This window comes from Macaca nemestrina, chromosome 6 (assembly GCF_043159975.1).
Source record: "Macaca nemestrina isolate mMacNem1 chromosome 6, mMacNem.hap1, whole genome shotgun sequence".
Taxonomy (NCBI): Eukaryota; Metazoa; Chordata; class Mammalia; order Primates; family Cercopithecidae; genus Macaca; species Macaca nemestrina.
Genome location: NC_092130.1, coordinates 11,598,045 through 11,621,942, shown reverse-complemented (window position 1 = coordinate 11,621,942; position 23,898 = coordinate 11,598,045). Strand labels below are relative to the sequence as shown.

The window sequence follows — 23,898 nt, the reverse complement described above, 5'->3', positions numbered from 1 at the left end:
GGGGGATGTGAGGTTAGAGTAGAAGATGCATTCGAATTAGAAGCCAATAACTGGGAAAGCTGCTAGGCACTTAATCAATAAAAATAATGCATTTGGGTTGTAGAAATATTCCCCAAGATCAATTTCCCCTGAAGAAATATTTGTTTCTTTTACCAGGTTGCCACAAGTGTGTAAGGGAACATAAAGTCTTGATAAACACCTCCTGAAAAATACGGTCGCGTCTCTCTTCCCTCCAGCGCCCCCCTCCCCACCACCCTCAGCCCCCGGCTCGGGCCCCACTTACAGTGAAGTGAGTGATTTCAGGCCCTGGAAGGCATCTGGAGCAATATCCGATATCTGATTCTTGCTGATGTCTCTGAAAACATTAACGGTAAAGTCTGAGAACGTGGCTCAAAGGTGCGATAACGGTCACTCCTAAGTGTGAATCAAGCGTTTCAGGCATTCAAAATGGTAAGGATTAATTAATCAATCAAGCAATTCATTTATTCACAGTGCAAGAGAAGGAGCTTCAAGAGCCTTCAGTTCAACTATCTCATGACAAAGTGCACCACGTTTACATCACTCTTCTTGGTTTTCAAAGAATACTCACCGTGGCATCCTGATCAGGACACGAGCCGTGAACACGTGAGCCATCATTTTGTAGGTGGAAAATAGAACCCAGTCAAATTAGGGCCTTACGTCTCATTACCAAGCAATGAATGGCACAGATGAAACAGGAACCAGCTTCACCCAACCAACCACAGGCCAGGGTTCCTGTAGGCATCTTCTTGCCTCATGCCTCAGCAGCTGCTCATTTTTCTCCCAGAAAGTCCTGAGTCATTTCACCTCCCCAGTGACTTTTCCTCCCTGACCTGAAAGGAGGTTTTGAGCAGTGACTTAAGTCTCTGTCTGGTCCAGTGTATGATATAAGCATATCCTGGGATTCTCAGGGGACGCCTTGGAGATGTGGGCTAGTCACTGGCTGGCAGTGTGTTCCTCACCCGAGAGCAAGCCCAGGGCATGAGAATGTCCCAGGCTTTGGATAATGTGAGCAAGAGGGATGCTGTGGGCCAGGAGAATTCTATTAATGCTGGGCCTGGGGCCTGGGGCAGCTAACCTGGCTTGGCAGGTGCAGAGGAATCTCCTCGACCCTGGCTCCTTCCCAGAGGCCCTGAGGCTGCTCAATTGCTGGCCTCCCAGTGACTTCTGAGAACCCAGACACCAGTTCTTGCTAATGGCCCTTCACTGAGGGGAAATTCTTTCTCTTAGAGTCATTAGCTCAGGGATGGCCTCTGGGCTCCTGTCACTGGAAGGAGAGATGCTCCAATTTCCTGTGACATCAAACCTCTCCAGTTCTTTTTCTTTAACAAAATAAATCAATGGGTCTTTGCTTTTGTGCAGAAGTGGGAGAGCTGGGGTCTTGGAAGGTCAACAAGGAGGTGAGGAGAGAAAGTGGAGGAAAAAAAGCACAACAGAGCAGATTCTTAAGCAATTGACTCCAGCGAGGCCAGACACTCCAGCCTCCCAGCCTCTTAAGCACATGCAGAGGGAATCTTCCTGAGCCTGTTTCCTTCCTTCTTCTAATAGACTTCAAAAGAACCACACCACAACCTTTGCCGAGGCCTCTGCTTCCTCCCCTCCCTGCCTCCAAAGCTTGTACTTTGAACGATATTTCACAGGTTAAGGCTTCTTCAGCACAGCTGTCTAGTTTATCCCTTGAGCTGGCGAAATCACCTCCAACAAATCCGCAGATTGCGCTCACAAACTCGTCAGCTTACATCGGGCTTTTCTTCCGAGCTCCGGTTTTGTTTAAGGGTCTTAACAAGCAAATACTGTGGATTATCCTAATCTTACTCGCCCTCAGCGTGGCTGCCTATGCAAAGCATTCCAGGCAAGCACGAAGGATCTGTTCAGACTGGACTAGCGGGAGGGCCTGTGTTGTCTTTTTTTCCCCCCGATTATGAATTGTCCCTTCAAGGTGCTGAGACCTCTAGTTGCAAGAGGAAGCTCTGTGGCCATCAGGGAAACCCTCTGCTTTAGCTTTGGGAGGGCAAACTGGTTTTCAGTCCACGACTAGACTTCTGGACCCATCTCTCCCTACAGTATGAGGTGAGATGCCTCACGGTTTGGAGGTGATGGACAGTGGGAATCGGAGAAGTGATAGATAGTTTAGCTGGGAATTGACCTTGGTCACTTTGTCTTTTTTATTTTTATAAGAACTGTATATTTAGGCTGGTCCAAAGGTAGTGAGTTCTCTCAATGGATTGTTCACAGTCAGCTACAGATCAAACTCCTTGTTCTACTCTTTCCTCCTTTTTCACTACTGTACTCAACTAGTCTTTTAAAAACATATACATATTTGGGGTGCAACACAATGTTTTGATATATGCTTTCATTGTGGAATAGCTAAATCAAGCTACTTAGCATATGCATTACCTCACATGCTTATCATTTATTTGCGGTGAGAACACTTAAAATCTACTCTCTGACCTATTTTCAAGTATAAGATACACTGTTGTTAACTACATTCACCATGTTATCTAATACAATGGATCTCTTGAACTTACTCCTGTCTACCTGAAATTTTGCCCCCTTTAGCGAACATCTCCATCATCTTCATCTCCACCCCACCCCTGCCCCACTAGCCTCTGAACATCACCATTCTACTTTCTGCTTCTAAGAGTTCAGCTCTGTTTAGATTCCATGTATAAGTGAGAACATTTAGCACACTTTGTCTTAATTCTTAATTCTGCAAGAAGGAAACAGCAGCCCTGAGAGGTGAAGTACCTGAGCCCTAAGTGACTGGACACAGCCATTTGGGCACAGAGCAAGCATCTCAAGTCTCCTATCAGCTCAAGGACCCCTCTGCTCTTTTGTTGTGATGGATGCACAACACAGGGCACTGAGGTGGAAGGCAGCTGGGAGATGGCTCCAGTTGCCCACTGACCTCCATGCTTGACCCTGTCCCTAGCCACAGCAGCTGCCCCTAGAACTGGTTCTGGGCACTGGGATGACTCTTCACCAGTGCTTCTCAAACCTCATGAGAGTGTAGATTAAAAATGCACTGCAGACAGTCTGATTTGTAGGCTGGGAGGTTGGGGCTAGGAATCTGTATATGTAACACATCTCCAGGTGATTCCCACGTAGGTGGTCCCTAGGTCATATACTTCAGGCCACGATGTTTTAGAAAATGGTCTCAGACCCACTTTGGTCCTCTGGGGCTTATAAACTGGATGACCAAGAAGGGGTAGCTTTTCCAGACTGTTTGGAATAGAGGTGGCAAATTCAAGTGCCTACAAATGTCATGCAGGGAATATAAGTGTGAGACACTTGGAAGTCCTGGAGCTTGTGGAACAAGTTGCTCTAAGAGCATGTAAAAGAAAAGAACTCCCAACACCCCATTGTGGCACAATAATAGATAGCCCAGGTGTCAGGCCTACCAGTTACTTAACCAAACTTGCAAGACCAAGGGGCTGCCTCTAGTGCTCTTTACTGCTTCTCTGTGTCTTCTCTGCTTTGATATAGGTTGAGTATCCCTAATCCAAAACTCCAAAATCTGAAATGCTCCAAAATCTGAAACTTTCTGAGCACGGACATGACGTCACAAGTGGAAAATTCCACACCTGACCTCATGTGACTGATGGGTTGCAGTCAAAACTTCGTGTCATGCACAAAATTATTAAAAACTTCATATAAATTACCTTCAGCCTATGTAAGCTGTATATGAAACATAAATAAGTTTCATATTTAGACTTGGATCCCATTCTCAAGATATCTCATTACACACGAAAATATTCCAAACTCTGAAAAATTCAGAACTCTGAAAGGCTTTTGGCCCCAAGCATTTTGGATAAGGAATACTCAACCTTTTAGTTTGTACTAGGAATGCTTTTTATACTAAGGTGACCACTAGGAATAGGCAGAGACAAAGCCATTCATTCAGGGAGAATTCTTTTTTTTTCTCCCTCCTCCTCTTTCTTCTTTTCTTTTTTTTTTTTTTTTTTTTGTTTTCTTTTTTGGTAAGAGATAAGAGCAGGATGTGGTTCAGCCACAGTTGAGCGGGAACTTCCTTCTGTTAGTTATTAGGGATAACCTGGTCATGTATATTTAGGAAAAATTAGGGTTTTGAAATCCATTCTCATCAGGGACCCTATCTCTCCCAAGCCATTGATTGCACTTCAGTCTAGGTTTCTGAAGTTCCATTAGTCGAAAATTTTTAAGTGTGCTCTCTTCTCTATTGCCATCCTCTTGGGGAAAAAAAAGGGCATCATAATAAATATCAGTAGCATCATAAGTGATCAAAAATTAAATTCACTTTCCGGGTTGTGACTGAGAAGGTCTTATGAATTCTGAATGCACAGATCATGGCAAGTCCAATAGGATGGAGAAGGAACAGTAAAACATAGTCAAGCTTTAAATTACCTGGACTTCACAAAAAATTAGAGCAGTAACTTAAATCATGCAAGAGATATAGGTTGGGGCAGTGACTGAACTTGTCATTTTTCACTGAAATTACTATCTGGCTGCATAATCAAGCTGAGCTTTAAAAATGAATTGGGGGGTGGTGCATGGAGAGCGGGCTGGGGAAGCAGGGACACCAGGAGATTAATGGCCCGAGGTTTTAAATATTAAGGCCTATATTTATACAGCTCCTCCAGCAGGAATGCTGCCAAGGGGAGGGAAGAAGTACGTGCTTCGAGCTGCCTCATTATGTTGGTTTCCACTTCTGGAATTGCACCAGGAGAAAAGCTTGTTTGGTTTGGATTTCCAGGGAGATGGGAAGTTGGCTTCCCGAGATCTGAGGGTAAAGCCTACCAATGCCACTGTTTCGCAGGGATATTTATTTTTAACATAAAAGGAATCAGCAGACACTTAACCTCTTTAATGTGGGCCCTCCCACTCAAGGGAAAGCAATGAATCAGCCTCGTGTGCAAGGAAGAAGCAGGACTGAGTCCATGCATATTTCTACCTGACTCTCTCCTTCCTCTGTAGGAGGGTGAGGTGCAGGGAGGAGGGGGCGGTGTGCAAAAAGAGTAAGTGGAATGAAAACAGCAACTTGGTTACTGGGCTCTACTAAATGATTTCCTAGCCTGAAAAAGGGAAGGAGTATCTGTCCAGAATTTTAATACCTGAGATGGCAATGGTTGGGCTGTTTCTGAATCCTACTGGCTTCCCTGCAGAGCCCCCAGCTCTGAGTGACTCACAGAGCAGTGCTCAAGGTCGTCATGGGATATGGGGAAGAATGATGACATTGTCACATGGTGGGGATGAGGGCGGTGATGCGATGGTGCCGTCCAAGCTGCCGTGGTGAGGAAGGAACGGCGGGGTTGGTGTCACCGGGCATCGATGTGATGCAGTGGTGGAGTGATGTGACTTACAGAGCTAACGGGGATGTAGGGGGTGCTCACATGTTGACCATACCCTCCAAGGCTTCTCATTTCATGCAGTAAGAACAGAAAGTCTGTGCCATGGTCTAAGGATGCATGTGATCTAGTACCAACCTTTCCAACACAAGCCCCATCCTCTCCCCTCACTCGTTCCACTCCTTCTTGCTATTCCACAAACCATCGACACATGCTCCCCAAGGCCTTTTACTTGCTTTTCCTGCTGCTTGGGACAGTCTTTCCTGAGAGCTCAGGGCTCACTCCCTTCCTTCTTTTAGGCCACCTGCACGTAGAGACCTTCATGGGCACACCTACCTAAAAGACCCTCCCACCATCACTGATACTCTGATTTCTGATATTTGTTTCTGTGTTTTCTGTGTTTTCCCACTTGAATGCAAGCTCCATGAGAGCAGACTTCGTTTCTGCTCACTGCTCTATCCATAGATCCTTGCTTGCAGCAGACATTCACTCAGTATTTGTTATAGGAATGTATGCAAGGCTATAGGGATGTTGGTGACGGTGGTGTAGACAGCTGTGGGGCCACCGTCACGTCTCTGCCGAAACTCCTATTTTAGGTCCACATCACTGAAGCCAAGGGACAATAAGAACAGTGATATGGATTTTCCAGGCTAATTCATCTCTACCTCCCACACAGATAATTTTACTTTGCTTTAGTTGGAGAGGCTCTTAGCACTATATGTCCAAGCCCACACACCTCACAATCTTCAGAGAACGCTTCCACGTCTTACCTCCCAGGCTTAGGACAGTGTTCCAGCTCCGAAACAGAACTGCCCAGGAGGAATGGACGTGGTCCATTATGTGGACAGATTGCCCACTACACGTTGCAAACAACCCCGGAAATTGAAAACATTTGGGCTCATTTCTCCACAGGGGAAACTCACATTCGCTTCAGTTTCTTGTACTGGGTGAAGGCTCCTGCAGGGATGGATTTGATGGAGTTCTGTTCTAGGCGTCTGGGAAACAGAGCAGAGAAGAGTCAATTAACCATCCACCTGTCAACAAGTGGTCACTGAGGGCTACTGTGTTCTCTGGCCTTAAGGATAGGGAAGTCTCTCTTATCACAGGTGCACGTTCTGGTTGTGGGAGACCAGACAAAACACTGCAGCAGCCAGAGAACTCAGGTCCTAGTATATGGAGCACCTGTCCTAGGGTCTAATTCTCTTTGGAGAAAGCTGGAAAGGATGACCTTTCCTTGAGGATTTTTGATTCTTGCTTATGATAAACTGCCTTTGGTGGCAGCTGTTTTCTTCAGAGAAAGCTGCACAAGTAACCAAGCAGAATGCGGAATAAGTCAAAGGGATAAACAGGAGGAAGAGTAACAAGAGATGGGCCATGGGCCAGCAATGCTTATCTGTCATGGAACCATGTCACTACTCAGTTAAACACTCAGCCACACTGCTAATGTGGCAGAAATGTCAATGGTTGACTTCATTTCTGGGCTTTTCCATGGGCTGTTTAAATACAGTGCAGGAACAGCCTTAACATCTTTAGGCTCCCAGCCTGACATTCATCAAACGGGCTCCCTGACATCCTGCAAGGCCCAGGGGCCCAGACCGGACCACTCCCTTGGGCTGCTGCTGGAATCTGTGGCTTTAACCTCTTATGAAGTTTCCTGAAATGCTTCCTCTCCTATTACTTTGAAAGGAACAAGAGACGCTGCAGGCCCAGGGCCCAGAACTTCCTTGGAAGAGAAGGGGCCGTGGGGAATGAGTGAGAATTTCCATTCTTTATTCTTTCATCTCTCAAATGACTTCCTGTCACCAAGAACAGGTGTGGTAGGAAACAGGCATGTGGAGGAGGCGGGGTGCTCTATTAGGGGTGATGAATGGCACCCCAGCCCAGGCTCAGGATCTCATCCTCATCCATCTCCCTTCTCTCCAAGGTGCAGATCTTTTCATCACCTCCTCATTTGGCCTTGATGCTCCCCAAACCCTCAACTGGGAAGACACACAAAAATGTGTGGCAGGGGATGTAGCGGGAACAAAAGGGATAGATGGGAAGAACGGGCTCCCTTGAAGCCTACAGCTAGTGGATGCACATTTCTGGCTGGGATGAACCCATTCATCTTGAAGAGTAATCCCCGCTGCAGAGTGGGGGAGACAGTCGTATTAATTTGTGCCTCTGCAATCTCATCTTCATTGGGGGAACAGAGTATTTGTTACTGGAACCGCTAATGGAGCAGTTTGCCAGCAATTTTCCCATTTCAAACAACATCTCAGCTGCTAATGTGGAATGGTTTGTCAGGCCAACCCATAACACAGACAAATCACTCTCCAGGCAAAAGGAAGGGGGAAAGCGGGGAGAAAGGGGAAAGGCGGGTGAGAGGAGAGAGGGAGTATCAGGACATATCATTCTTGGCTGCCGGATGAATAGAGTCTACAAATGAGACTGCCACGGTCTATTAACAATGCCTTTGTACCCTGCTGGAGGGGGGCGGGGAGTGCACTTTACCGGAAGCACCGTCACAGACCTGGCTGGCCAGCTCACAGAGAGCCACAAAAGCTTGCCACGGGGTCTCAGAGACTGTGGGCTACTGGATACAGCCACCCACAGAGACAGCAGACTCGAGGCAGCCTGCCTTGCCTGAGAAGTTCCAAGGACATGCTCATTTTCCAGCTGAGCATAGAGTTCAGTAGAGATTTCTTAGGCAAGGCAGCAGCTCCATGGATCTCTGGGGCTGCCAGTCAGGTGGTGCGTGCTGTCCAGGAATCCCGTCATTCACCTGCCACTGTGGCAAGGGATTTCAGCTGGATGATGCCTCCAGGGAAAGCCACTGTCTGTAACAATGGCAACCCCCTCAGTTTTTGCAAGAGGAGCCACTGCTCCCAGCTGCAGGCCAATGAGCCTATGCAAGTCAGGCCAGCACTGGGTGTGAGGTCTGCCGGCTCTCTATGCAGTTCCTAATCAATTACCCTCCATCTTAATGATGGGTGCAAGAACTGAGGGAGAGATAAATCAATGAACATGATGTGACGCTGGCCCCAAGGAGTTGGAGAATCTGGTGATAGAGGCCAGCCCAAGACGGTGCATCACAGAACCAAATTTTATTGCTACCATAATAAACATCAAGAGCCATCATTTATGGGGTCTAGTTGACTATGTCTATTATCCCTTTTAATCCTTCCACTTGTGAGGTAAACCATATTGGCCCAATTTTGCAGATGAGGAGAAGAAAACCTAGAGAAATCAAATAGCTTGTCCAAAGTGACAGGGCCAGGAACTGGCAGAACTGATACCTCTGTTTCTATCCATTGGATACGCTGCCTCTATATACTTGTGAAAATGGAGGAACTGAAGGGGACTTTCTCAAAGTCACAGAACAGTTTCAGGGATTAGGGCCCCAGGGCTCACACTGAGACATCATGTGGCCTCTGTGGAAGTAGGTACTCAGGGAAAAGCTGCAGGAACCCAGAGAAGATGAAATATAGATGTGAATATACATAAGACACGCAAATGGAGTGCAAAGGTGTGGCTTCCGAACACAGAAAAAAGAATTCCAGGCTTGGCCTGTTAAGCCTGGCAGAGATCTTGCTCTGCATCCTGCACACTTGCTCACTCTGCCTTTTGGTTTTCTTTTCTTCTTCTTCTTCTCCTTCTTTTTTTTTTTTTTTTTGAGACAGAGTCTTGCTCTGTCGCCCAGGCTAGAGTGCAGTGGTGTGATCATGACTCACTGCAGCCTTGAATGCCTGGACTTAAGTGATCTTCTCACCGCAGCTTCCTGAGTAGATAGGACCACAGGCCCGTACTACCATGCCTGGCTAATTTTTAACTTTTATTTTTGTAGAGACAGGGTCTCACTACGTTGGCCAGGCTTATCTCAAACTGCTGGCTTCAAGCAATCCTCCTGCCTCAGCATCCTAAAGTGCTGAGATTATAGGTGTGAGCCACCATGCCTGGTCTGGGTTTCATTCTTGTCTGCAGTCACTCAGTTTCTCAGGCTGTTTTGGGCACTGGCTGAACACCCAGCCCCTCCCAGAGTGCCAAGGCCATTGCATGATGAGGGTCAACCCTGCCCAAGGAGGCAGCAGGAATTTGTCTGTGGTGGGAGCGTGGTTGTGAACACTTTGTGTACCTTCAATGTAAAGGAAAGGAAAGGGAAGGGATAACCATCACCACCATCACCACCACCACCACCTCCACCACGAGCTATGATGGATCAGGTGCTCAGATATTAGACACCAGGCTGAGAGTTTCACATGGTTTGTCTAACTTAATAGTTACATTCCATGAGGCAGAGCTTATTGGTTATTACCGCTTCCACATTAAACATGAGAAAATTGAGGCCCAGAGAGATTAAGTCACTTGCCCAAATTCACAAAGTCAGGGAGAGGTAGAGCTGGGACTCAAAGCCAACTTCATCTGATTTCAAAGCCCAAACTCTCAATCACCAGTCTTTGCTGAATACCATTTGGAGCTGAAGGACCTTCATTTTCTTAGTCCTTTCCAGCTCATCCACAGGGAAAATGGCCCCTTTGTCATGGGAGCAAGGTTGGAAAGTGTGCACACATGTGTGCGTGTCCACATGTGTCGCTGTGCAGCAGGTACGCCTGGAAGGCTTTGCACTTAGCCTAGTCCTGCAACCTAGAACAAGGATGCAAAGGTCCACACTCCTAGTGTGAAAAGCTCAATGGAAAGGACAAAAAGAAGCATTCGCATCAGCAAAAACTGTCACATTTAGGGATGGTCTGAAGCCAACAGCTGATTTAGGTCTCTCTTAACTGGCACATGTGTCTTTCTTTGTCTGGTAAACATTCTTCAGGCTGCAAACTGATTTAATAGAACTAGCATAAAAACAAACATACAAATCAAACATCTGAGTGTCTTCCCGCACCAGCAAAAACAATGGGAACATCTGATGGGGATTTCAGCCATTTGTGCTCTGTATTGATTTGCCCTAGTTCCTCAGATGCTGCCTTAATGATCTGCCATTTGCAAACATGTGACTAAACACAATATATTTCTAGCAATACAGAAGTCAACATTATGTCAGGGAGACTGGCAGGGGCACGGCCGGCGCAGGGGCATGTCTGCAAGTCACCTGGTTAAAAGGTCCTGGAGTGTGTGGAAACATTGGTGGTGGTGGTGGTGGTGGTGTTGATAATATGATGAACATCTACCATTTATTGAGGGCTTTTGATGTGTCAGACACTGTCTTCCTCATACACTGGCTCAAATTATTTTTTTCCAACAGTACTATGAACCAAGTAGTGTTATTAATATACCCATTTTACAGATGAGGAAATAATGGTACAAAGAGGTTAATTTTCCTAAGGTCAGATAGCTAGTGAATGGTGGAGCCTGAGTTTGAATCCAGGTTGGTCTGGTTGAAGTGCCTGTGTCCTTGACCCTTAGGCTATCCTGCTTCCCACCTAGAAGACACTTTTGTGGTTTCTTAACTCTTTCCCATCTCTCTCAGCCTTCCTTGACTTGGGAACTCTTGTTAGGATGTCCAGATCACGCTGAAGGAAGGAAGCCCCTTGTTTATTCTTCCTCTAAGTCATCCTGGGCTAGTTGGATGGACCAGACAACTCAGACCCCAAAGGTTCAGTTCCTAATGCTTCCCTATGTTGGAAGAAGGCTGAAAAGGAAGGTTCCTTTTAAGGTTATGCTCTGGGCACACCTTCTGGGGAAGTCCCTTTCTGGCCTCTCTCTTTCTTTACCACTGGTCCTCACGGTTCTTCAGAAAGGTAGACTGTTGGCTGGGCACGGTGGCTCACGCCTGTAATCCCAGCACTTTGGGAGGCTGAGGCAGTTGGACCACCTGAGGTGAGGAGTTTGAAACCAGCCTGGCCAACATGGTGAAACCCCATCTCTACCAAACATACAAAAAATTAGCTGGGCATGGTGGTGGGTGTCTGTAATCCCAGCTACTTGGGAGGCTGAGGCAGGAGAATCGCTTGAACGTGGGAGGCGGAGGCTGCAGTGAGCCGAGATCACACCATTGCACACTATAGCCTGGGCAACGAGAGCAAAATTCTGTCTCAAAAAAAAAAAAAAAAAAAAAAAAAAAAAAAAGAAACAAAGAAAGGTAGAGCGTCTTAGACTCTCCCATCCAGTTTATATGTTTGATCCATAGAGAAGATGAGGAATGTAGGCATATCTGAGAAAAAGCCATTCCCAACCTGTGCTGTGTGTAGATACCTGGAATTGCCTGCAGAAAGCAGAGGTACAGACACAGCACAGAGCAAGATTTGCTTTTCTTATTCTGTGCATGCGCTCAGGTGCCACAGAGGAAATTATTTTTTTGTCTTAGAAAAAACTGGATGAAGAATTGCATGGGAACTTGAGACTAAATCATTCTGTGATGACACATACATATATATGTGCATAGGTTTTTGCTTTTTACATTTTTTTAGTAGCTTCAAAACAGTGCAGTGTGCTCACTTTCTCCATGTTATGTTACTTAATCTACATGGGAGATTTCTAGGTAGGTATGATGACCCCCTTTATGCAAAGCGGGGAACTGAATGAGGCATGAAGATGTTAAGGAATGTGCTTTAAAGTAAGAGGCAGAACAGGGATTCAAACCCGCCGAGTATGGATCCCAAGCCTCTGTTCCCAGCCACTCTGTCTCATCAGCTTCTCCTTCATACCACCTGCTCCCATGCCACCCTATCACCCCTCCTTCCATGTGGCAGTCCCACACATGGAAACCTGGTGCTCTCAGAAAATCCAAGAGTCACTGATGTCTATGATTTCCAGAACATTCCAGCTCTTTGGTTCTGTTTGCTGGTTTGTTTTGTTGTGTTTTTAATTCTGTGTGTCTTTCAAAACCCCTGGGGGCTGGTAAGAATGGAATATTTGCTATTGTTAAGTGGCTGCCTCCCTATCTCAGAGAAACAATGTGGTTAAGGCGGGGCAGGGGGAAAACTGGGGCTATTTCCCCCACCAGATGCTCTCACTTATGACTGGACATGGAAATCTGTCCATAGCCTTTCTTCATGGAAGACATTTAGCTTCCATAGCGGAAGATATGAGACACGGGATACCACCATGGGGAGATACAGAGCAAAAGTGGAAGAAGATGGGACTCTAAGGACAGATGGTCCCTCCAGAGCTTTTGAAGACTCATAAGGGCGTCTGAAGACCACAGAGCAGAGGAACATGTGGGTCTCTGGGGCTTCCCATAATCTAACCCTGCTGGAAGCCAGAGCTGGTTCAGAGAACTGACAGGGTGCAGTGAGAATGGTGCCATTGGTGGGAGCTCAGCTTCGAAGAAAATCTGCAGTGAATCATCATTTCGCTATGGGTTCTCTGGAAGAAAGCTATTTTTAGAGGAATTGGCTCTGGTATTCGGGGACACCAGCACACACTCCTCTGAGCTGCTTTGGCTTGGGAAGCATCGGAGAGAGTCTGCAAGACTGCTTTGCATGAGAGAAAGTCAACTCCCTCCCCTTCCCCTAAAGTTGGGGAGTGCAGAGCCCCTCCCAAGGTTAAGGCAATTTACGAGAATTAATAGTAGCTAAGGATTGAGAAGAGGGAGTGGAGAGCTTAACATGGTACAAAACATTCCTAAGGAGGAAGTACAAATCTGGATTATATGGGTGGCCATGGACAAGGGGTGGAATTCTCAATAAGAAAAAGAAAAAAAAAAAGCCACATTTGGATGTCTTTGGAATGATAAATCAGATACCTCCCATTCATCCTGGGGTGCATCCTGCTGCTTCAACTCTCTGCTCCCTTTTTTCTCATCTTCCCACCCATCTGCTGACCTGTCACATGACAAAAGACTTTTAGGCCATCACACAGGTCCCCAGATACATGGAAGCAGCAGGATCCCCCCTCCAACCCACTCTCAAGTTCTCTCTTACATGTCACCTCTCGAACTTCCCTATCCAACCATAGAGACTTGTCGCCTCTGCTTTAATTTTTCAGTTTCATTTTATCACAGAGGAGGAGGAGGCAAGCACAGCAAGAAAAGTCCTGGGCAATCCATCTGGTAGACCGTGGGTGCCTGATACACAGGGGCAGTCTTATTTACATATATGAATACATTTGCATGAAGATGAGCTACTCCCAGGTTCAAGTCATAACGCAAGTGGCAAGTCTAGTTCCAGAACCTATTCTCTCAACCATAACCCTTCAAAGAACTGACCCATGTTTATGGAGGAATCTTTTGTGTAGGTAGCTCCAGCTCCTAGGATGTGATTTCTAACTATTGTCATCATCCTAATAAAGGTCATGGTGATAGTTGTAGTATTTGCCAGTGTGAACTAACAACAAGCATTGTTAATATAGTATATCCTATGGACCAGACACAATGCTAGGCATTTTACTGTATTCATTTACCTAACTTTCTTAAGAACCAGTAAGGAGGTGTCATTAGCCTCTGCGTTTTGCAACTGAGGAAACCAAGGCTCAGAAAAGTTATCTGTCCATGGCTACAAGACAGAGTCAAAGCTGGAATGCATGTCTGCTGGGATCCACAGTCTATACTCTTAACCTCTTGGTTGGTTGTCTCTGTTTATTTCTGGAAACACTCTAGCTAGGATGGTCATTCTCAGACTTTTGGATTTCAAAGACTAGGTGGTGACCAGACCTTTTATTTTGCCAGTTATGGCAATCTGTGGTACGTGTACTATGCAATACACATAAATTATAATTATACAATAATTACACATATATAACATACACAGACTACTCTGTCTTCAGTGGCTATCATTTTATAAAATAAAAGACATTTTTAAAAACAATGATAACAGAATAAGGAAGTCCAAAAACTTAAAGGATGCTCCTTTAAACTGAATATTTTTGCTCAATAGAAAAATATCACATTGTTCTTGTTTTTCTCACTTTACCTGATAACAGGGAAAAACTCAATCATAATAGACAGGCTTTTGGCAATTACTGTTCAAGCTTGTCAAATTGCTTTTAAACTTCAACACATCCAGGTGTGAGTCCAACCTTCCAGGTATGGTCTGGCCTGCACAAAGCCCACCTCTGATGTGATTATCTGCAATTTCTCTCTCCTGGAGAGCTGAGCTGTGTATCCATGAGGTCCAAGCTGAGAGTATAGAGATGTGAAGTGGAAGCGGGGTGGCAGGCCCAGAGCCCCTCAATCAGGGCTGGGGTGGGTTCACTGGCTACAGCCTGGCTACCTGGACTGGACTCTTTCATCAGACTGCAGTTTTGGAACCTAGCCAAGGGACAGTCTGTGGCTGCCAAAGAGAAAACATAAAACCTGGCAGATGGAAGGAGAAAAGAATAAGATGGGGCAGGGAAGGAAAGGAACGATACATAGGAATCTGAAATGAGATGAGGGCTGGTAAGAATTCTGTCTTGAACATCCATTGTGGGAGGGCCAGAGGCCCATTGTGGTGTGGATGGTGAGGGAAGGGAAGTGAAGGTTAACTGGGTGGAGAAAGAGATGGGCGGAGGGGGGAAGAGAAGAGGGAAGACCGTGGGTAGAGCAAGGGGGAGAAGGGGAGAAATGCATCAAGGGAGGGAGAAAATGATGAAGAGGAGGCCGGGCGCGGTGGCTCATGTCTGTAATCCCAGCACTTTAGGAGGCTGAGGTGGGTGGATCACATGAGGTCAGGAGTTCAAGACCAGCCTGGCCAACATGGTAAAACCCTCTCTCTACTAAAGTACAAAAAATATTAGCTGAGTGTGGTGGCAGGCACCTATAATCCCAGCTACTTCGGGAGGTTGAGGCAGGAGAATTGCTTGAACCCAGGAGGTGGAGGTTGCAGTGAGCCAAGACTGTGCCATTGTACTCCAGCCTGGGTGAGAAGAGCGAAACTCTGTCTCAAAAAAAAAAAAAAAAAAAAAACCAAGAAAAGAAAAAAGAAAGAAAGAAAGAAAGGGTAACAGTGCATAAAAGAAAGAGGGCAAGGATAGGAAAGAGGAGGAATGATGGAAGGAGGGAGATATTTAAAGTAAATTAGATAGTATGCTGGAAGGCCATAGGAGGAGCAGGAGAGGTAGGTGAGGACTAAGTAGATTCTGTAGAGGGAGAGCTCTCTAAAGCTATGGCACTGGACCACAGGGACCGAAGGAGAGGTGCATTAAAACCCTAAGGGAATGAATTGTCAGTGTTTGTGGAAAGGAAGGCGGAGGGCCGCAGAAGGCGGGGATGGCAGGAAGAAAGGACCCTTTATTGACCAGCTCCTGCCTGCCAGATGGTATGGAGGCACGGGTTGTGTCTGCTAGGGCTGGAAAATGGGACTGTAAAGGAATCAAAGAAAAGCTGGCAAAGTAGGTGAAGAAAGAAGAAGTGAAGACTCCACTCCACTGGTAAGTCATGTGCTTCTTCCCATTGCAATCAAGGTAAAGCCAAAGTCTTTAACACATCCCAGGATGTGGCCCCTCCTTACCTCTCTGATCTCATCCTGTTACCATCCCTTTTGTCTACTCTACTCCAGCCACACCGGCTTTCTGGAGCATCCGGCCCACTCCAGTCTCAGGGCCTTTGCACATGCGATTCCCTCAACCTGTAATACTCTTCCTCCAGATAGCCGTTTGGTTCTCTCGCTTATTTCCTGTCCTTTTCTTGTTTTATTTTTCTCCACAGAATCTACCTTCTGACATGTTATCTAACTTACTTTACTTTGCTGCTCGTTTATCCCCGCTACCACTAGAATGCAAGTGTTATACAGGCAGAAATGGGTCTGTTTTGTTTGTTCCTGTCTTTCCAAGCACAGAACAATGACAGGAAAACAGTGGGCCCACAACAGATGTTTACTGAATGAATACAAGAATGAATGAAAGAGTCAATGGCCCTCAATTGGAATGCATTAGGAACAGAAGGGCACACACAGGGAAGGGGAAGAGGAGGAGAAGAGGAGGAGGAAAGAAGAAAGGGGGGAGATTACGACAAAGCAGAAAGGCAAGGGATGAATATGTATCTTTTATTTGGGGGGATTTTACCGAATGATGTTCTCAGTTGAAAGGTTCCATATAATGATCTTTTAAATCAAGCCAACTAAAGGTGAAGGCAGAAAAATGAAAACAACAGTTGCTATTTAAAGAGTAACCTTGAGGTCAACGTTGACTGGCCCTCTACTCATTTTAGAATGCGATACTGGCCATTTTCTAATGTATGAGGGGAGAGTGGACTAGACCGAACTATGTGGACAAATACATTTTTCTGGAATTTTTGACATTCATGTGTACACAGAGACATACACAATCTTGTGTCGTTACCTAATAAAGATCTAATTGAGAGGACAAAAATCACATCTGAGGTAATTAGGAGCTCAGTCCTCCTCTTAGATAATGGTAGCTAAGAAATGAGTAAATCATTTATTTACGTCCTACTACTTCCACCACTATTTTACAGAGTACCTGCCCATGTGCAGAGGACTGTATGAAGTGCTCCACAGGTAGTATTTCATTTAGTTTTCACAATGACCCATTGAGGTATCATACCATAAGTATCACATTAATATAGGTGAGAAAACTAAAGATGAAAGAGACATGATTTTACCTGATGTCACACAGCTAGTAAACGGTATGGCCAGGATACAAATACAGTGTGACTCTAAGGCGAGGATTGGCAAAGTCATTGGGACGGGCCAGAGAGAACATACTTCAGGCCTTGTGGGCCGTGCAGTCTTCTGTGACAGCTGCTCAATACTGCCATACGAGACCAGCCATAGGCAGGACACACATAAATGGATGTGGAGGTATTCAAAAACATTTTATTTACAAAAATAGGCGGTAGGAATCCTTGGCCCCAGGCTACAGCTTGCTGATTCTGATCTTGAGTCTATGCTCTTGACCACTGAGCTATCATAGCTGGGAAAGTGTGGGAGGACAGCAAAGAGATTCTTGAGTGTTTTTAATGGTTAGCTCCCACAGCCCCACATGCTGATGGCCTAGTGGGTGATCGGCTGGGACAGGGAGCTGAACTCACCAGGGACAGTTGTGGGGGGTGTCAGACAGGTGCACTTACATTTCGACGATGCCCTCCGGCAAGTTGGCAGGAATCTCCGTCAAGCCCTTCCCTCGACAGTCCACGATGTTATTGCTGCACGTGCAGGGCGAAGGGCAGGAGATGGAGTTGGCATTGCAGGATGGGGGCTCCGAGTGGGGGGCTGTGGAGCCAAGGCACAACAGTCAACTTATGTCAGTGTCAGGAGCTGCCTGGGCTTCTGTGTGCTTAACCAGCATCCTAAGCGCACAGCATGACCTGACAGCAGTCTGAAAAATGATCACCAGCTGACATCTCCTGTCACCTGGGAGACACAGGTGCCACAGGCTAAATATTCAGCAAAGAGGAGAGAGTCTGACCTTGACCTCATTGTCTGAGTTGCTCCACCTGCTCTGTTGCCCTGTCATCTCCATCTTTCAGAGAAAGAGGGGCCCTCGGAATCAATCACACATGAAAATACGCTGCTAGAATCCAAAGAGCTTACGATGGGACCACTTTCCCAAGGTGCATCTTGGGTTCTGACTTTTAGCTGGTGACTGGATGCTGAGTGTAAATATAGCTTTTAGACCTTTCTCTACTGGCTGCAAGCCACAGGGCTACCAAAACCAGGTGGTAGAATTTCCCCATTTGGGGCATTGATGTTGTCGAAGTGTTAATACCCCCATCAGCAGCTACACCCAAGGCATTTCCAAATGGCTTCTATGTCTAGGGAACATGCAAATAAAACCTATCTCACCTGAAAAAAAGGTGAATAAGTTACTACATATTTTGAAGCCAGCTGTTAATTTTGTTTGAGGTGAGAATCAGTGTGAATTTCAAGCAAAGTGATAGAAAGCCAAGCAAATAGTACCCAAGGAGCTCATTTAGAAAGCCAAATGTAGATAGACATATCCATTACTAACCCAACTCAAGACTCAAAGAGTCACCAGGAATCTAAATCACTTTCTCTGGTGGTCACATTAAATCCTGAATACAAGAGGTAAATGCAAATATTTTAAAGACATTGTAAACATTTTCGTGCTATGACTATTCCCTCAAAGTGAGGTAAGACTCTTAATCATACGGTTAGCTTTCCAAATGTGGATTTTTTGGTCCAATATAGAAGCTCAACCCCACATCCCTCCCAGGACCTCATCCCACTGCTGCTGGATGCAGCCAATGGGGGTTATTTCAGTGTCTTTCCAGATTGCCCTCTCAGGGAAAAGAGCCATGACTGAGACCAAACTTAGATGAGGTCTGCAGATTGCCTCACTGCTTGGACATGGGGCCTCTGGCTCGGGGCTCTTAATTGTAGATTAAACACAGAACATGAAAAAAGTCTGCAGGGAAAAAGTGATTTTTGGTCTGGCCCCTGTTCACTGGAGAAACTGAGTCTGGGAAGCCAGAGTGTGTCTAGCTATTGGGGTTGAGCCAGATGACCAGCTGAGCCTGGTGTCCTATTGGGACGCTGAGGCTTCAAACAGAGGGGCGCGCTCTCCGCGTTCAATAGTCCTCATGGGCCCGAGGGTGGATCCTCCTGTAGGGGCTCCAGTTGACATCTACAGCTTAATTTGGAACGTTCACCTTCCCAGAAGATACCAGCCCAATGACCAAAGATTCTTACTTCCCTTGACCTCACTTACATATACACAAAACAAAAACTGAAAACATGGCCTCAGAGTGGGGATGTTTGAGAAAATATTCTTGGCCAGGGTACATGGACCTCCAAGTTGCCAGTGCCACACAAGTGGATCTAATGGAGACCATGGAAAATGCCAGAAAGATGATGACTTACACTAAATTCCCAGCTGGAACATTCTCCTAGACAGAGTGATGATACTGGCTTTCTTCCAAACTGGGAAAGCCTTTACACTTCTGAGAAAGTGGAAACCACAGAGAGCCAACCTGTAAGAGCCTCGGCTCAGGAATGGGAGAGTGTTGTGGCTGAGACTGTGGGCTCTGGGTCCCACCGCCTCTATCTGATTCCTGGTTCTATCACTTCATCCTTATTTCCCTGTGCCTCAGTTTCCCCATCTGTAAAATGGGGAAAATAACAATACTTATTTCATAGCATGGTTTTGTTGTGAAGGCAAAGGTAGGTAATGCCTGAGATGTCTTTAGAAGAATACACGGCACAGGGTAAGAGCTTGGTAATGTTCGTTGTTATTATTGGGTCTGCTCTGCCGCAAATTGTCTGTAAGACCTTTGGCAAATCACAGTACCTCTCTCTGAGCTTTTTTTGGTACCGTGTCAGTGAATAAGGAGTTTGGATTGCATGATTACTGAAGTTCTTTCTGGGAAGGAGTGAAAATACCTAACATCTTTACCTCCTCTGCTCCAGCTCTCTTTGCAGACAGCAAAGGGAATTCTACAGTGTGAAAGGCTCCCATCCCATCACCCACATCAAAGGGAGGTTGGGAGCGGTTGGCCTCAGATGTCAGGGTGTTTGAAGTACAGATGGCGTTCCCTAAAGAAAACTGCCAAACCTGGCCTTCCACATCAAGAGAAGAGCACACCTGACAAAGCCAGGGAGAAGCCCCACACTTGGGACACCTTCCTGTTTGGAAATGTCACGAATGGGAGTCTGAACTCTTGCATTTTCCATCTGTTCAGGCGGAGGGACTGGACGGCCCTCCCTCTTTCGATCTGTGAAAATATTACTTGAATGGGGTGTGTCGGACAAGGGGAAAGAAAGATGCCATATCCGAGGGCTTATAACGGCGGTGGAAGTTCTAACACAGAAGTCTTCCAAGAGTACCCCTTTCTGACTTCCGTTCTGAAATTAATTCTGTTTTAAACCAGACCCACGGCACAGCCTTGAGTCCCTCTGGGAACTCGCTGGGTCTTCCGCAGGGTGACTCCCATTCTGTTTGGCTGTGTGTGCTACATTTCAAGGGATGCTGTCAAGGCAAAAAAAGTCTTTGAAAAAGATTCCTTAACCAGGTCACTAACACCACCTTTAATTACGCAGAGAGAAACAATGGTAATTATAGCCTCTGATAGCACCCTGGGCTGGCAGCTCACCAGCCAGGCATTCACACATGGTGAGGACAGTTACCTTCCTGTTTCAACAGAACGCTTCTGGCTTACAATGAGGTTGAAAGATGGCTTCGTTTTCCCTAGAAACATTCTCCTGTGATCGGTGTCAAGGGACCAAGCCCATTCCCTGTGGGCCACAGAGAGCTAGATGGCAGAAGTCCCTCCACTTCGCTCCGTGTCTGGACTGAGATTGGAATGTAAATTCCATAATGGCAGTGTTTTTTTCAGTCTTAATCACTGGTGTACTCTCAGTGCCTAAAACAGAGCTCCATACAAAACACGGACCCAGAAGCATACCTTGGCTAAATGAGAAGATGAGTACATGAAGGACACCAGCCCAGAAGCCTGCCAGATGTGGAGGGGCTAAATGTCACCAAGCTACAGAGGCGAGCCTTCCTTCTGGAAGCTCCCTGAGTTCTGAGTACCTGGGCTCTGGTAGGTAGGATGAGCTGTAGAATGGGGAGGTGGAGTGGCTGTGGGAGATGGGAATCTGTCTGCAGCTGTCTTCTTTCCACCACAGCTTTCTGTGCTGGCAAAATCACTTGTCCAAGACACCTGGGGCCCCTCTGAGCCCATCTCACCTGCACAAGCCGGGGTGTCCTAGGCACTCTACTGAGCTCTGTCAACAAACCCAGCCCTTACTGTCCACACATGTTGGGGAAGGTAGAGGCAGTGGATTTCCAAGGAGGACAAAGTAAGGAAACACCTACCATTTTACCCAGCAAATTATGTGACTGTAAGCTGGGAAACAGAGGGGAATGGGAATAGCAATTTTATATTGGGATAGAAGGAATCATTCTCTATATCTCTGATGAAAGGGGAACATCTGTCTGCATGCACATATGTATTCGTCTTGTACAGCATGCTCTTACGGTGGTCTCATGACCCACACTGTCCTTGAGCGAGCCTGTCTACTGGCAAGAAAGGTGGCCTTAACTCAGAGCACAGTGATGCACTAGGCTATAGAACTCGTGTTATAAGATGTTTTGCTTGGGAGCACGTGGACTTGCTCTTCGTGTCTTCATTGTGAAATAAGCGTCCACGCTATCTGTTCTTGGAGCTCTTTCAGTGGCACTAAAACGCTGCTCTGCTGAGGCGGATTTCTTCTCCAGAAAAGGGGGATGGGGATGCGGCTGAAGTACGTGTCTCCCCTCTGGGAAGTCTTGGTCACCACTTTGGCTCTGGGCTTTCCATCTGAAGCCAAAGCTGTCTCTGGGCCAAACAGGGCAGGGCAGCAACTACAATTCCTAACCTTCAGATGTCTTTAAGGCCCCCTGGATCACGGCCTGATGACTTCAAGGGGGACAGAGCAGAGCCTGGGACAGTGGAGACCCCTCCCAGCTCCTCACTGATCATTAGCGGCGCTGCCTCCGGTCCAGGGGACACTCAAGTGAGTGAGAGGGGAGGGATGCGTCTCCAGCCCAACCTCTCACAGGGCAAGTCCCTGCGACCGCTCGCGTGGGTATTGCGCCTGGTATCCCATCTCTGCTGCTTGTATAACTGCCCCTGAAGTTATCAGAGGGAAGAGAGACTGAGCCATAACCAGGGACTTGGCTCCTGCCCAGCCACTTTGTTCTCCCAATTGGTAAGATGGGGATGATGACCACGCTGAAAGCAAAAGGCCCTAACTTGTCTGCTGAGATGAGTGGGAAAAAGACCACCGAATTTCAGACTTAGACGGGCCCATAGAGATGGCAAGGAAAGAGAAGCCCTGAGAGAGGAAGGGACTTGCCCAAGGACACAGTGGGGGCCAAACTGAGAGTAGCCATCAGTCTCATAACAGCAACTAACATGTATTCAATGTGTACTATGTGCCAGACACTGCCTTGAGTGCTCGTATATATTATCTTACTTGATCCTCATAAAACCCATGATTTAGGTCCCATTCTTTTTTTCCCCCTTAGCATGAGATGAGGAAACTGAATAGGGAGGTTAAGCAAACTGCCCAAAATCATAAAGCTAGCGAACAACAATGTTTTAATGTTTAGCCCTGTGCTCTTCTTTTTCTGCCAAAAGGAACCCCAAATTCCTCTATTTATTGCCATGAAATTGAAAACCATCAGAGTCTTGGAATCTCAAGAGGTAGGAAGAGCGGGTTCAGGGACTGAGACACAGACTGTGTAAGCTACACTAGAGATGATCAAACACTCTTGTGTTAGAGCTGTGTTTATTTCTATCTTTAAAAAAACCTCATCCACAACGAGCTATCACCCCATCCCAGTTAGAATGGCTATTACCAAAAAGACAAAAAATAACAAATGCTGGCACCAATATGGAGAAAGGGGAACTCTTATACACTGTTGGTAAGAATGTAAATTAGGACAGCTACAATGGAAAACAGTATGCAGGTTCCTCATAAAATTCGAAACAGAAGTACCATATTCAATGATTCGACTACTGGGTACACATCCAAGGGAAATGAAATCATTGTGTTGGTGAGGTATCTGCACTCCCATGTTCATTGCAGCATTAGTCACAGTAACCAAGATATGCGATCAACCTAAGTGTCCATCAGTGAATGAATGGATGAAGACAATGTGCTGTATATACACAGTGGAATACTATTCAGCCACAAAATATCCTGTCATTTGTAGCAACATGGATGAAACTGGAGGACGTTATGTAAGGTGAAATAAGCCAGACACAGAAGACAAAATACCACATGATCTAAGTTATATGTGGAATCTAAAAAAGTTGATCTCATAGAAGTAGGAAGTAGAATGGTGCTTACCAGAGCCTGGGGAGGGTATTCAGGAGGAGGACATAGGGAGAGACTGATCCACAGGCACAAAGTTACGGTTCGAGAGAAGGAGTAAGTTGTGGTGTTCTAGTGCCCAGTAGGGTGACTACAGTTAACAATATTGTGTTGTATATTTCAAAATAACTAGAAGAGAGCATTTTGAATATTCCCACTGCAAATGTATGAGGTGACAGACATGCTAAATCCTCTGATTTGATTTTTACGTAATATATACATATATTGAAACATCACATTGTACACTATCAGTATGTTCAATTATTGTGTGTCGATTCAAAACAAAATAAAAAAAAATTACAGAATATTTTGAAAGTCCGAACAACAACAAAAAACCTCACTTGGTAAAAGTGCAGAGTCGAAAGCTCCAATGGCCTTGTGAGCATGTGGAAATAAATTAATTCCAGTATTCAAATTAAGCATCCTTACTGGCCTCTGGCCTTTCAAAAGCCAACAAGAGACTGCGATGACAATGGGACTCGAGCAATTATGATGAGAATATAAATGAACGTGATTTAAATACCAGAGGCATGATAATTTTGGGAATGGCTAAATAAACCTAATAATCTCATTCCTGCAATGTCCAATTATGGTGTTTTAATTAAAACCTCCTAAGGAGATGGGTGGCTGGTCATGGCTTACCTTAATTATCTTTGTACTTAGTAACTAGTCCCAAATTTAAAAAAAAAGATGACGAAAAGGGGAAGTTTCTTGTTTCTAGGGAGATAAGCATATTTCATTTTTAATAATAAATGAAGTGCTTATTGAGAGGCTATTAGGTTCGAGCTTTGTTCTAGGTATTTGGGGCACCTGAAAAAGTATACGACGTGGCCCCTCATGACTAGAAGACAAGATTAATGTCTGTA

General features: G+C 45.9%; 1 protein-coding gene across 4 annotated transcripts in view; it reads right to left on the bottom strand.

The window, feature by feature from the left end:
- The window catches only part of LOC105480842 (slit guidance ligand 3), a 639,820-nt gene that overhangs the window by 128,006 nt on the left and 487,916 nt on the right, over positions 1-23,898 (bottom strand). For all 4 annotated transcript variants that reach the window (XM_011740022.3, XM_011740023.2, XM_011740025.3 and 1 more), the window contains 3 exons: positions 17,281-17,422; positions 6,266-6,337; positions 284-355 (listed from right to left, as the gene is read on the bottom strand). In XM_011740022.3, coding sequence (XP_011738324.1) covers positions 284-355; positions 6,266-6,337; positions 17,281-17,422 — 286 coding nt within the window. The remainder of the gene's footprint in view (positions 1-283; positions 356-6,265; positions 6,338-17,280; positions 17,423-23,898) is intronic.